The 13,211-nt window shown below is 42.8% G+C and overlaps 1 protein-coding gene across 1 annotated transcript in view; it reads right to left on the reverse strand.

Annotated features, from left to right (window-relative positions):
- Positions 1–2,730: 2,730 nt before the first annotated feature.
- Positions 2,731–13,211, reverse strand: part of ctnna2 (catenin (cadherin-associated protein), alpha 2) — a 357,955-nt gene continuing 347,474 nt past the window's right edge. Inside the window, exon 18 of the mRNA XM_035417945.1 lies at positions 2,731–3,945. Within this exon, the coding sequence (XP_035273836.1) occupies positions 3,658–3,945 (288 nt within the window). The 3' untranslated portion in view covers positions 2,731–3,657. The remainder of the gene's footprint in view (positions 3,946–13,211) is intronic.

Here is a 13,211-nt window from a genome sequence, read left to right on the forward strand (position 1 = left end):
CTTCACGGGCGCCGCAGTCCTCCAGTCCCACACTGGGAGCCGGCGGGAGGTGATCCATCACGGCACCGCTGTGTTCTCTCTGCTAGTCCCCCCCCCCCCCCCGCGCCTCCATCAGGAGGCCTGCACCACAGAAGCCCTGGAGTCAGTGATCTGAACACCCAGCCATATGGGGCAAATACACATACGCACGCACAAACAGACACACACACATGCATGCACACACACACTTACACACGCGCGTGCACACACACACATGCACACACATACATACAAACACACACACACGCGCACGCACAAACAGACACACATACACACATGCATGCACACACATACATACAAACACATAAACAACTGCCAACACTTGGCCCACTGCCTCCTTGTGTAAAAATCATCTTCATTTTGTCATGTGATGTATGTCTCGGGCCTCTTTGACCTCCAGTCATCGGCATTGACGTGCACTGGTTGCATTTTCCACAGTGAAGGCTTCTGGATCGCGCATATGCATGTGCACATTACTTACACATTTTTGTATGTATTTTCAGCACTTTGAAAGTCAATGTGAATGATAACTCTGTAATGGCTGACACTATTACCGCTCAGCTGGACATGGTTGGATGATTAAATGACTTGTCAGCATTGAGCCTGAATGAATCCAATTCGGCCATTAATCGCAGTCCATAAGGGCTGGGGATCTGTGAATGTTATCTCCGCTAACGGAATGCTGGAAGCAGAGGAGGAAAATGAGTTATTTCTTCATTAACATTTCAGGAAATGTGTGGGTCTAACTACATCAAAGCTAGGTGAGGGGCAGCACTTTGAGTTTCTAACAGGAGTAGCTGGACCATGTGCTTGAATATATTGTTGGGAATGCCAAATGAAATCACCAATTTGCTTCACAGTACCTGCAAGAATCCATTTGATGCATTTTATATTTATCCTTTATATATCCAGGAAGGTCAGCGGAAAACTAGATTTCCTTTCTGCAGTGACTGCCTGGACATTACATTACATTACAGTCACTTGGCACACATTCTTTATCCAGAGTACAGCAGTGGTCACCAGAAATACGTTTGACCTTTCTGTGCTATAAGCTTTGTTAAGCATTGCCAGATTAGAACCTTCCAGGCCAATGGTCAGACAAAAAGCCAACTACAAAAAGCTGGGGTGATGGAAGCTGGGAGGGGGGTGGGGGATGAAGATAAAGTATTATGGATATGGACAGTCAAGGCATACAAAATGGAAGATATTGCCCAGCTAGTCAACCACAACAGAGATGATTACTACTGTAGGATGCCAGATGCAGTGGTGGAACTGGATCAATATGTTCCAGTTAACATGCCTCCATCATTTGTCATAGCCCTGGGACTTTGAGTAGCTACAGAAGATGGAGGCCTAGGTCTACAACATCTCTTTGTAGAGCATGTTTTAAAGCATGTATTTACTCCAAAGTAGTTTGATGTATTCGGTCAGGAGGGAAGAGAGCCCCCTATGAGCACCACTTGACTTCCAGCAACAACTGTGTTTCGGCGGTTGATCACATGTGCAAGCCATTAACCGAGCCCGTTCACCTTCAGCCGCTCAGCGAAGCCTTCGGGGTGGCATGGCTGCTGGCCAGGGAAGAGCCACTTTATCTGCCCTGCAATTCAGCATCACAGCGGATGTTCATTTGCACTTTGTTACAGCCAATCAGGTTATACATGATTACACTTCTTGCCCTGCACTGCAAAGTATAAAACTTTTCCGCAGTTAGTTAGACTATAAGTGTTAACAGTAGCTGTCCATTGATAATGATGAATGCAAACTGCTAAAAAGTTTTAATTACTAATTCAGTTTTGTAGAAGAAACAGGCATTTAGCCTTAATCTTCCCATATTTTGTAGAGCAGATATAAATGATGACTTTAATGAAGCTAGCAACAATAAAACATGTATTTTTCCTTCAGTGTCAACATGAATCCAGGGCACCCTTGACAATGTTGTGCAGAGCCAATTTGAAAAGCCTTTATTATAATGGCATTTCCAAAAAAAAAAGAAAAGAATTTGAAACCCAGAAAGAGGACTACGCCCACACATTGCGGAAAGCCTGAATTTAAAAACCTTATTTTACTTTATGACTTACAGTATGAGGAAACTTTGCAGAACAGTGTGTTCAAAGTTTGTATTCCATAGCATAATTTAGATTTTGATTTAGTTTAGTTTCGTAAATGACCAGATAAGGCTGCTGGGTGGCTCATTCAGTTAAGGCACCGCACTGCGGTGCATAGATGAGCCCCACCGCAGATATCTACACTCTCCCAAATTGGCAGTGGGGTTCGCACATGAATACGCCTGTGGTTGCAGATAATTGGAAAAAAATCTAAATTATGGTGGGAATTGGACATGTTCAGCCCCACTTTACATGCCAAATTTAAAATAAATGAAAACATATATATAATAATTAAAAACAAAAAGTATTGTACCTTAACGTGAAGTGCAGTTTCCCTTTGGCAGAGCACTGGGTGAATTTCAGAGCCCTGTTGATTACTAAGCCGTTGGTTGCCTGATTGGGCCCATCCAGCACAGAGCGAATTAAAGCCTTGCCCTCCTTTACTCTCTTAATGAAGATTGACGAAGATTCGCCGGTTCAATAGCGGCTCACATCCATTAGAGCGAGGTCCAGGACGCCGTTAACCAAATGCAAGTCAGAATAACCGTGAGTCTTAGATTGAATAAGGTCACAAAATCATTGGATGCACAGTTAAGTTGAAGGGTTTATTAGAGAACCGTGAATATAAAGGTATGTAGAACACTATTCTCCAAGCAATCCACACAACTAGTCAAACCGCTCCGCGTCTAACCTTGTTACCCTCTACACACTGTCCAACCTGGCAGCAATAGTTAGTGATATCATAATTAAATAAATAAATAAATCCAAAAAGGCAATACCAGTTACCATACTGTGCTTCATGACACCATATGGGTTATTAGGAACGAGAAAAAAGACTTGTATACTAACAATTTCAAGTAGGTTTAACATAAGAGTTATCATACCACTACAGGTAAACATTCAAACCAAAAATATTAATTAGGTTAGGAAGAGCGACAGCCTTGTCCCTTTACCACTGAGTCAATATTTCTAAACAACTATAGCTGACATGAGTATTTCCATTCAGAATATTAGACAATGTCATGCCAATAATAATAATAATCGTCACTATCATCAGCATAATCTTCTTCATCATCATCATCACCATCATTTTTAAACAAAACACTTTTGCATCATCCTGATATTAAGGAATTGGTATGGTCTGGTAGTAAGAAGGTTTTTTTTTGTAAAGAGAAACTTATCCCTCCGTTCTTGAATTTGAACTTTCACAGCAAGACTCACAAGTAGTGGGGCCCTAACAGGTTTAGACAGAAATAAATAATGAAATCGTTTGAAAGTCTGGTCCAGGGTTTCTGGCATACTCAGCCTCATGCTAATCGTACCACAAAATGGATAGGTAGCTAATCCTTCTAGCTCTCATACAGACACACGTTTGCCAAGAGAGTGTCTGCAAGCTGAACCTAGATAAACAAAAGGGACAAGAAAAAGAAATAAAGAAACTGAAAACACAAAAACGTAAAAGTTTCTAAGCACTTTTTCTGTGTTTTTTTTTTTTTTTTGCCTTCCACTTCAATTAAAAGGAGTCCATGGCCTTGAACTCGCTCAGGGCCTGGACTGGGGAGATGTGCTTTTTCTGGGAGCCCCTTCGAACCCGCGTCTGGCACTCCTCCGGCTTCTCCCTCTTCACCAGGGGCTTCTTCTCCGGGGCCTTCATGCGCCACGACACCACGGGCGAGTTGACGGCCGCCGTGCCGTAGACCTTCTGGTACTTGGTGGAGGCCACGTACGAGGCCTTGACCGTCAGCACCACCGCGTTCATCAGGTTCTTGGCGGCCTGGATGAGGGACGTGGCACTGTCCAGCTGAAAAAAAAGAGGAGCGGAGGGGGAGGTGAGAACCGGCTGGACGCGCGTGGAGCTTTCCTGAGGCGTCAGGGCCTCGCTGATGCTGATCTGATCCAAATAATGGTGAGAATGATCAGTGATTTAGAGTACAGAGCAGCTCCACCACTGATTCATGAAGCTTCACTTGCCTATGGCAAATAACAGCAGCGGTAGTAGCAATTATAGCAGCAGCAGCAGTAAAAAAAAAAAAAAAAAAAAAATTAAAAAAGTTATAGTGGCCACAGGTACAGAAGACAACAGAAGACAATTAATGATCATATATTCTGTAACCCATTTCTGTTATCTTTCCTCTCAGTGGTGAACAAACAGTAAAATACTGTGTAAGCCCATAACAGCACTATTCATTTAGGGATTTGAACCCGCAGCCAGTGGGTCTGGTGGAATAAGGCATCTTTACAACAAGGTTACATATTTTGGATATGCAGTTAACTAAAGATAGATTCTGATTCTCTATTTACATATTCTCTTTATTATGGCAAAGTGGCTATATTTCCCAAATGACAAACTGTACATTACTTCAGCTACACAAGGGCATACAACAGTACAAACTGTTTTCATTTATTTGGCTTGATTAAAAGTCTGCCAGTTAGATCAATAAACTATCAAAACTTTAGCGGAGACCAACAGTCGATGGTGTGAAAGTGTGGTGTGAAGGTGTGGGGGAAAAAGAAAAAAAAAAAACTTGCCGTGCGATGTGACTTTCCTCAGATTCCACAATGGATTTTCTCATAATATGAAGGCGCCCATAGCCACTACTTGGCACTACAAAAGGAATGCCATGAGAAATAATTTTGCACTGCACCAAAAAAAAAAATAATAATAATAATAATTTTGGAAATGTGACACATGCCCTACTGAGGCATTGCCAGGGCAGGTGAACACATTTAATCTTGCTTACCCTTTAAAAAAAAAAAAAAAAAAAAAGGAATTCGGCAGCCTGTTGTCCTGCTTTTTGGGCAGAACGATTCACGCCGGCAGGGCGTCCATAACTGACAATTAAGCGCGGCACACGGTGCCCTCGCTACACGGCGCCTTCTTAAGATTCATAATTAACGCACGCGGAGGGGTCGCATCGTTGCCTCTTCTCCTCCCGCTTCGCTTCCCTGACATTTAAGAAGCCGGCGCCGGGGCGGCCCGGCGGACTCGGAGATGAGCCCGCTCGCTGCTTTAATGAACCCGCGCTCCAGCCGGGCGCAACAAAAAAGGTTAAAGCCTTTATCGAGGAGGCCCAAGGACTCTTCCAAATCTAAACAAAACAAGCCATCATTGAATATGCGCCATCTTGGCTGTGTGTGTGTTGGGGGTGGGGGGGGGGGGGGAGAAATGCTGTGTTCAAACAGATTTCACCGAGGAGGAGGTGGGGGCGGTCTTGCTGCCTGCTACCTCTGCCCTGGCATCCTGGTCTATCCTTCAAGGCCCGGAGCTAGGCTTCGCGGGCGCCGCCCAGATTTAATGAGTATGCGGAACACGGAGGGGCGGGCGGGCGGGGCCGCACCGCTGAGGAGCGACCGCAGAGTCCACTGTGGGCGGCGGCATAGGAAAGTGGCAGCCCCCGCTCAGCCACAGCGTGTGCACTGGACAGACACAGCGCAGCCCTTTGCCGGATAAAAGCAGTCCCTAGGAGAGGTTTTTCCCCACTGGCAAAGCTTTGTCAACTCATTATCACCCGCTTTTTGATGCTGAATTCCAGAGATGATAACAGGGGAGGGGGAGTGGAAGGGAGATGGGGAGTGGGAGTGTGAGAGCCTCCCCCCCAACCCCTCTTCCCTTGAAGAACAAGGTAACATCAGTAACTGAAAGTTTAACTGAAAGTCACTGAATGTCAACCAATATAATCTTATAAGTTACATCCCATGCTTATAAATTTATGCACTGGTTTTCTGCATCCTCAATAAAGCTTTTTTATGACATATGGTGCTCAAAAATGTACCAATTAGCCAACAAGCAGATCAAGTGGAGATAATTTCTACTACAAACAAGATGCGGGCTTGCTGCTTGCTGTTTGAACCTTCTGTGCATTGACTGTTCTTTGACTGAAACTTCTCACAGTTCCAAACTCATTAAACTAAAACCACACTCCCACATTTGTGTCTTCACATGCACTGAAATTACATTGTACATGTGTGGAAAAGTTAAAAATGAATGAACTATAGCACTGTTAAAGAATACTAATTGCATGTATGACATCCTGAAACTGGAAAAGCAAAGGCGTTCTTGGTGGAGAAGGCTAATTTATTATGGCATGATCAAAACACATGTCAAATCACAATCCAAGTAATTACTGCTTACTCAGTGGGGCAGAGAAGATTAATCAATGCACAGCCCTAAGGCAAGTGATCAAGTTTATTTTTAGAAAATGAGACAATTAGCGCCGAACGTTAAGACAACTAATGAGATGCAGCCGTGACTTAAAAGAAATTCTGAAGAAAGAAAGATACAGAAAGATGCTCTCCAGGTAAAAATCATGAGAAGAAAACACATGGCTATGACAGTCCAACGCTTTCCATCTCCAGAAAATGAAGGGAAAACAACATGGATGGTCCATTGAACAGCGGACTTCAGTGAACGAAGAGATGCAATTGTTTTAATTAAAATGACCGTCAAGAAGCAGTTCATTCATTCAAAATGAGCTTATATTTAAAGACACATACATTATACTGCATGTATTTTGTGGACATGGAATTTGAGCATCAAAATCAAGGAGTTTCTGCCAGTGGTAACTAGGGTATAAACTTGAAGTGAAAATCAAAAAAAGGATTCACGTGATCTCCCCCAACCACAGCTTTGCAAAGACACAGTACACACTTCCATTGCAAAATTCAAATGTGTTTTATAAATCAGACACTAATCAATATCCCCAAATCATAAAAAAAAAGTAAAAAAAAATATATTTAAATAAATCAGGGATTACACTGTAGTTCTGAGATGGATATGAGCAGTGGTCGCTTGCTGTTAATTCCTTTTTGCAGCTGCCATACTTAGTTAAGAGGACACTAATTTTAGGCACTATTAGCACCCAACAGGGCCCAAGGCGCACTGCTTTTTTTTGATAATTGCTCTCATTAAACCTTGGGGTTGACCATGTGGTGAGTGGTAGGTCATAGTCCGTGGGGGTGTGGGGGGTGAGAGAGGGGGGCTTATGAAAATCACCTTGATGAAATCCCTATCCTCGCCCCATCCCCTTGCATTAGGGGAAACACACCAGTTTGAAGCCATTGCCATTTGAGAGGGAAGGGGGGTGGTGCTTGAATAGGGGGATCATTTAATTTCAAAGGTAACCATGGCGGTGGGAGCCAGCAGACACGCGGGTCACCTCTCATTATCCCCCATCCTTGGAGACGTCGGCGCCTGAGCGGAGATGCCGCTCGACAGCTGCCTTTAACGTGTTTGTCACAAGCTAACGAGCTAACGAGCTAAGAGTCATCGGCCGGAAAAAGCAGCATGCGGGCCACACGCCACTCATTTTAATCGCCAACACAAGGCCGGGGAGCGGGAAAAGCGCCTCTCTCTGCCAAATACAATGGTGTGATAAATCCACATTGGCCCGTTCTGTTGCTTTCATACATTTTCATTTGAAATTGCAGAATGCCATTTCTAGCTTTCACGGGCCCCACAAAACCTCATTCACACTACGCACAAACCACTTGAGATAAGATTACATTTTCCATAAAGCAGAGTACTCATCTTCACTGCGTAATTCTGTTTAAGATAATTAAGAAACAGGCATATATAACCTGTAATAAATGGCAAAGAACTGGGGAAAAAAAACAATATATTTGTCACAGTTTTGAGACCTTGATTACTTTTGAAGATGGGAGAAAAAATACATAGCTTGTATATTTATTACTACAAGAAACAAATAAATAAAACAGGGCTCAGGGATTAAATGGCATGATGAATGAACCATTACAGTGTGAAATACATATTACACATATTTCTTTTCCTTAATCCTGCTCGGGTCATATGATGATAAACAGGCCCATAAATGTTGCACTGGTACTGACATAACTCACCTGCAGCACCGTTGCATTTATCACATTATTTTGTCGAAACTCAGAAAACGTTAGCCCCAGTTCAGTGAGTCACATACGAAACCAGAAAGAGGTCTTGGAGGAGTGAAGTCAAGCGTTCACGTGTATACGAAGTGGGGCACCTTCAGTTCAGCAATTGAAAATGTCTATATTCCATCTCTGTTTGAAATACAGTAGATAAAGCAACCAGGCTCTCCTCTCCTCTCCTCTCCTCTCCTCCCCCCCCCCCACCCCCCGCAGCCTTTCCAGGAGAGACAGATGCAAGCTAAAGGGCGCCTGCGCGTGTCTTGCCTTACGATGAAAGCACGTCAACAACACACTTGTCATGTCGTGAGCGCTCGCCGCCAGGTTTGCCGATCTCACGACTTGCGGGCGTATAAAAACAAAGGATGAAAACGGAGAGGAAGAAAAACAGAAGTTAGCGGAAGCCAGGAGGTGTGCTGGCATTCCTGCCAATGATAATAGCGGTGAGTTATGTGGGCCACTCCACTCCGCCGCTCTCCTTTTCATCCATCCAGTCCCCTTCATCTGCTCATTAAACCCGCTTAAGGAGATTGAAAGGGCCATCTCCTTGAAAGTTAAAACCGAAGTCGAGTTCTCGTTTTTGGCAGTACGATATTATGGCTGCCTGCGTTGTGCCAGAGTTCACACTGCATTGAATTAATTTAGTAGACTCTCTTTATCGAGGGCAACAATACAGTTTAGGGGAATTATGTCCCTATTAGATGGGACAGTGGTACAGTAGATCCCTTCTTCCATTAAAAAAAAAGACCTGTGTGTTTTTCTTTTATGTTATTCTTCCAAATATTTCAGCTAGGCAATTCTGTAATTTAATTAAATTGTATCTGTTGTTCCATTCCATTGGCGAGTGGGTGGAGGACAGAAATTAAAGTTTGGGAAAGGGAATACTTTCATCTGAAGCTGTGCAGGGATGAACAGGGAAGCAGACGTACGCCTTCATTAGTCTAGCATCACAGTCTCTTCAGCAGTGTGTGCAGAACAAAATGGCCACAGTCAAGCCTGTTCTTTGTTGCAAACAATTACCACAGTAATTACCAAGTTTAGTTTTTCTGGGGTGCTTATATAACTGCAACAAAATAAACTTTGGTGTTATTAATCTTTAGGAATTAAGTGGAAATTGGAAGAAGTCCAGCTAAAGTCAAGGTGAAGGAAAAGGCAGAAAGGCTGCTTAATATGCATCCATATTGGTTCACATTGCTGTAATATGGACAATCTCTTACATTCCAGTGTTTCCACTGGAGGGGGGGGGGGGCAAAGGGGGGGGGGGGGAGGCAAAAAGAAAAGGGGGTGGTGGGGGGTGGAGTAGGGGGAGAGTATGTGTGAGAGAGAGACAGAGAAATTTCAGATTTCAGTATTTCGATTTCCTTTTTTCATAAAGCAGAAACTCGTTCACTTAGGGCAAAGATGTGGCAAGAAAGCTGGGACTGTATTTCAGCATGAAACTGTGGTCTAACACTACCCTCACAGGTGAATGAGACGAAGCTTTAATATCTCTGCCTCAGAATGACTGATATCAGTCAGTAAGTTTGTGCCCAAAAGATGAAACTAAAACCACATGTAGGGCTGGATTCTGAGAAAATATTACATTTCTATATTTCTGGGGGGGGGGGGTATACATGCTCTTGAGCACTCTAAACATAAATAAACAATAATGAATGCATATTTGTTCTATAGGCAAAAACTGCTGAGCAGTTCAAACATATGCAAACTACAATAAATACAATTCAATGTTACAAATAATGAGCATTGTTATCAGCATCGTCAATTTCAGCTTTAAAAAGCAAGCAGCATCCACAGTTAACAAGCACGAGCACAAGGGAATATTGCTTATTTTGTATAAGACAGGCAAGATTTAAAATAAATAAAAAATTCTGCAGACTTTGAAAACATGAACTTTGTTGAAACCCATACAAATAGACAGCATGCCAAGCTCCTTTCTAATTAAAATTCCAGTTAATGACTGGATTAAGAGCTGTCAAACAATGTGACTAATCCTATAAGCATATATTACATAAATGTGTCTCATTATAAAGTACATTTGTGCAGGATGTCTAAAAACTAAATATGCATTCGAAAACATTTTTCTTAGAAGTCCCTCGATGCTTATCTCACAGTCACTAGACAAATGCCTCTGCTATTACGGCACAAAACCAGCATCTAGCTGGCTTTTAATGAGTTCATGTGCATTCACTCAAGCGAGAGGTATGACTGGTCTTTTTTTTTTTCTTGGCGGGGGGGTGGGCGGGAGTCATGTGACTTTGGTACGCTTCACATACATACATAAAGGGTGACCTCAGACACAGTCCTCATTGGCTCCACTGTTTAGCTCGTTAGTGCTTATACTCTTGTTTAGTTAATAGAAATGAGAGAGAAAGCAAGCTTATAGAACTATTCTCTCTGCTAATTTGTGCTACCCAGTTACAGGACATTTGCAGGAGTATCATGTTCACATATTGTTAGCTACAAATTCACTGCGTTTTATACAGGTGTTGTTTTCTCCATGCAGAACATGAAAGTTACACATTAATAATGGTAACTGGGATGGAGGCACTTGCAAAACAAACAATTAGGGCCGCAGCCCTGGAAAAAAAAAAAATTTCCAGTGAAAACACAATTCAAATTGACAATAGGAGTGAAATCACAAATAACAAAAGGCCAAAAACAGATCTGTTTGTAGTAACTAATCATACATCCCACTGATTCCAAAAAAAAAAAAAAAAAAAGATATACATATATATTAATTTATTTGTTTTTAAATAAGTTTTAAAAGAAAAATAGCTGAAGTGTAGCCATGCATGTGTGGAAGCACACTGTGGCATGAGAGGTGACTGTATCAGTGCCAGACCAGAGTCCAGTGGAGAGCTCCATTGTTGCACAGATACGCTGACCTTTCCCTCTCAGCTTCTCCCGCGGTCCGCTCAAATAGGCTCGCCCCCCAAATACGGAAACAGGGCCTCGTTCCCGAGGCTTCGGAGACATGGCGAGAGCTCGAGCAAACACCGCCCCCTTGCCCCAGAAGCCAAAACACTGGGCAGCGCCCCCCGCGCGGCCTTTCAAGTTCCACTCAAAAGCTGACATGTTTAATAAGCTCCCTGGAGGTGGCACATGTCTATTTTTTTTATTCATTTTATTTTATTTTTTTTATTCAACATATGAAAGAAAATGCTTGAACAGCGCTGCATGACCCTGTGTTAAATAGAGACAGCGGGGCCAAGGCCGTGCCCTGGGGCCCTGCCTAATTACAGGGGCCCGACAGCGTGAATCACAGAACCTCGCCCTGGATCAGACAGGTTGCCCGCCTGATACCGGCGCCAACTCCCCACGGGGTCAGGCTAACAGACACCCCACCCTGCTTTATACAAATGGCAGGTGAGCTGCAGGGAATGCTGGGTAAAGAGAGGGCAGCAGTTTTCAACCTGCATCTGGGTAAAAGACTGAAAAAAAAAAAAAAAAAAGACAGGTCAAGTGGTCAGGTGTAAATCTCTTTTTTTTTTGGACCAATCCAGACTGGCCCAGACCACATGTCTACACTTGTGACTACTCTGCAGCACACTTTCCCGCTGTACCCTTGAGCAAGGTGCTTCATTTCAACTGTCCTTTAGCGTCGTATCACTCTCCTCCTGTCTGTGCAGACAGGTTCTTAAAGAACACAGTGGTGACGGAAGCCTGTGCTCCGTATCTCATTTGCTGAGACCGCTCTCTGACCTCATACAGCCAGTGAAAAGATTAACCCTTCCTGGCGTGTTAAATAAAGACTGCTGTCAGAAACAGGCTACTCCTCATTGGCTATCAGGGTTTTACACCGTAAGGATTACATGTGATAGGTAGATAAGCGGGACCCATGATGTGGTCATTGGTCATGTACAATAAGATCAATGGGAGTGTTTTAAGTGAGATTTGGGGAATTTTATTTATGAGATGGAACTTCCTGTTGATGAAGAGGTTGTGAATAATGCGACTTGTGTTTTTCTACAGCCTGACTTATTCAGCTTGCAATTCAGTGCTCCAGCGCTGATATGCTTACACAGTCTCTTCACCAAGGTACCTGTTAAGCAGTCATTAAAAATCAGCCCATTTCAGTTTACCTGAATTAGCCATTAGATTATTAATTAATGGCAATTAGGTGCAATTGCACCTGGTGGTTTTGTTTAGTCCAAAGAATTATCCCATGTAATGCATCCGTTTATAGCAGCAAATTTTGAGATTGTTTGACTGCGCCAAGCTCATTATTAATCGCTCAAAATTTATTTACACCTTTATCAAACACAATTACCTCATCCCGTATTCTATTGTGGAAGAAAGCTGAGCTTAATTGAATTTCAGGCTACTGGATTAGACTGCCAAAAAAGAAGGGAGTTATTGTTAATGTCATTATTTCAAGTAAACAAATGCCACCATTTGAGTGAACACCAAATTTCAGGCTTAGACATTTGTAGAACCCAGACCCGTGTTGCCCTCAAAAATGGTGATGTTTTGATCTAAGGAGGGCTTCCGTCAGCAAAGCAAAGGAATGCAATGGATACATTAATATTCAAAGACACCATTGCCTGACATCTCACAGCACCTCCAAGACTATGCTTACTGGGTGAACTGGACTTAATGTGCTTATGGCAATGAATAACTGTTACATAATGAACAGTCGGACCTGTGTTTCGTAGTTGTTACAATGACCTTCGGTATGCACTTATTGTATTGTGATAAAAGCGTCTGCCAAATAAATGTAATATACTGTCCAAGCAATGCAAAACCAATCTTGCTTACAGCAGAAGGGGGTGTCTGTAATAAGTAAAATATATCCAGTGCTGTAAAGGTCTCATCAAAGGACCTGCAGTGATGTCACCAGCATAATGAACACGGCACAGCCCTTGGGTTTGAGCCCTGTCTCTAGACTCTACACTGCCACCTAGAATTAATACCAAAGGGTGACAATTTTCAATTATTATTATTTTTTTAATTTGGGGGGAGATGGGGGTTCTAATTTTGCCAGACCTACAATGATTCCACAATGCAATCACTATTTAGCAAATTCTGTCAGTACTCTGAATTTTGATGGTGGGTGTACATTCAGGAAGATATAGAATTTTAGGGAATTTTCGGATTTCAGATAGGGAATTTTCTATATGCAACTGTTTGTTCAATGTTAAATGGCTTTCTCCAAAACACTCACCTTAG

The sequence above is a fragment of the Anguilla anguilla genome, chromosome 5 (assembly GCF_013347855.1).
Source record: "Anguilla anguilla isolate fAngAng1 chromosome 5, fAngAng1.pri, whole genome shotgun sequence".
NCBI lineage: Eukaryota > Metazoa > Chordata > Actinopteri > Anguilliformes > Anguillidae > Anguilla > Anguilla anguilla.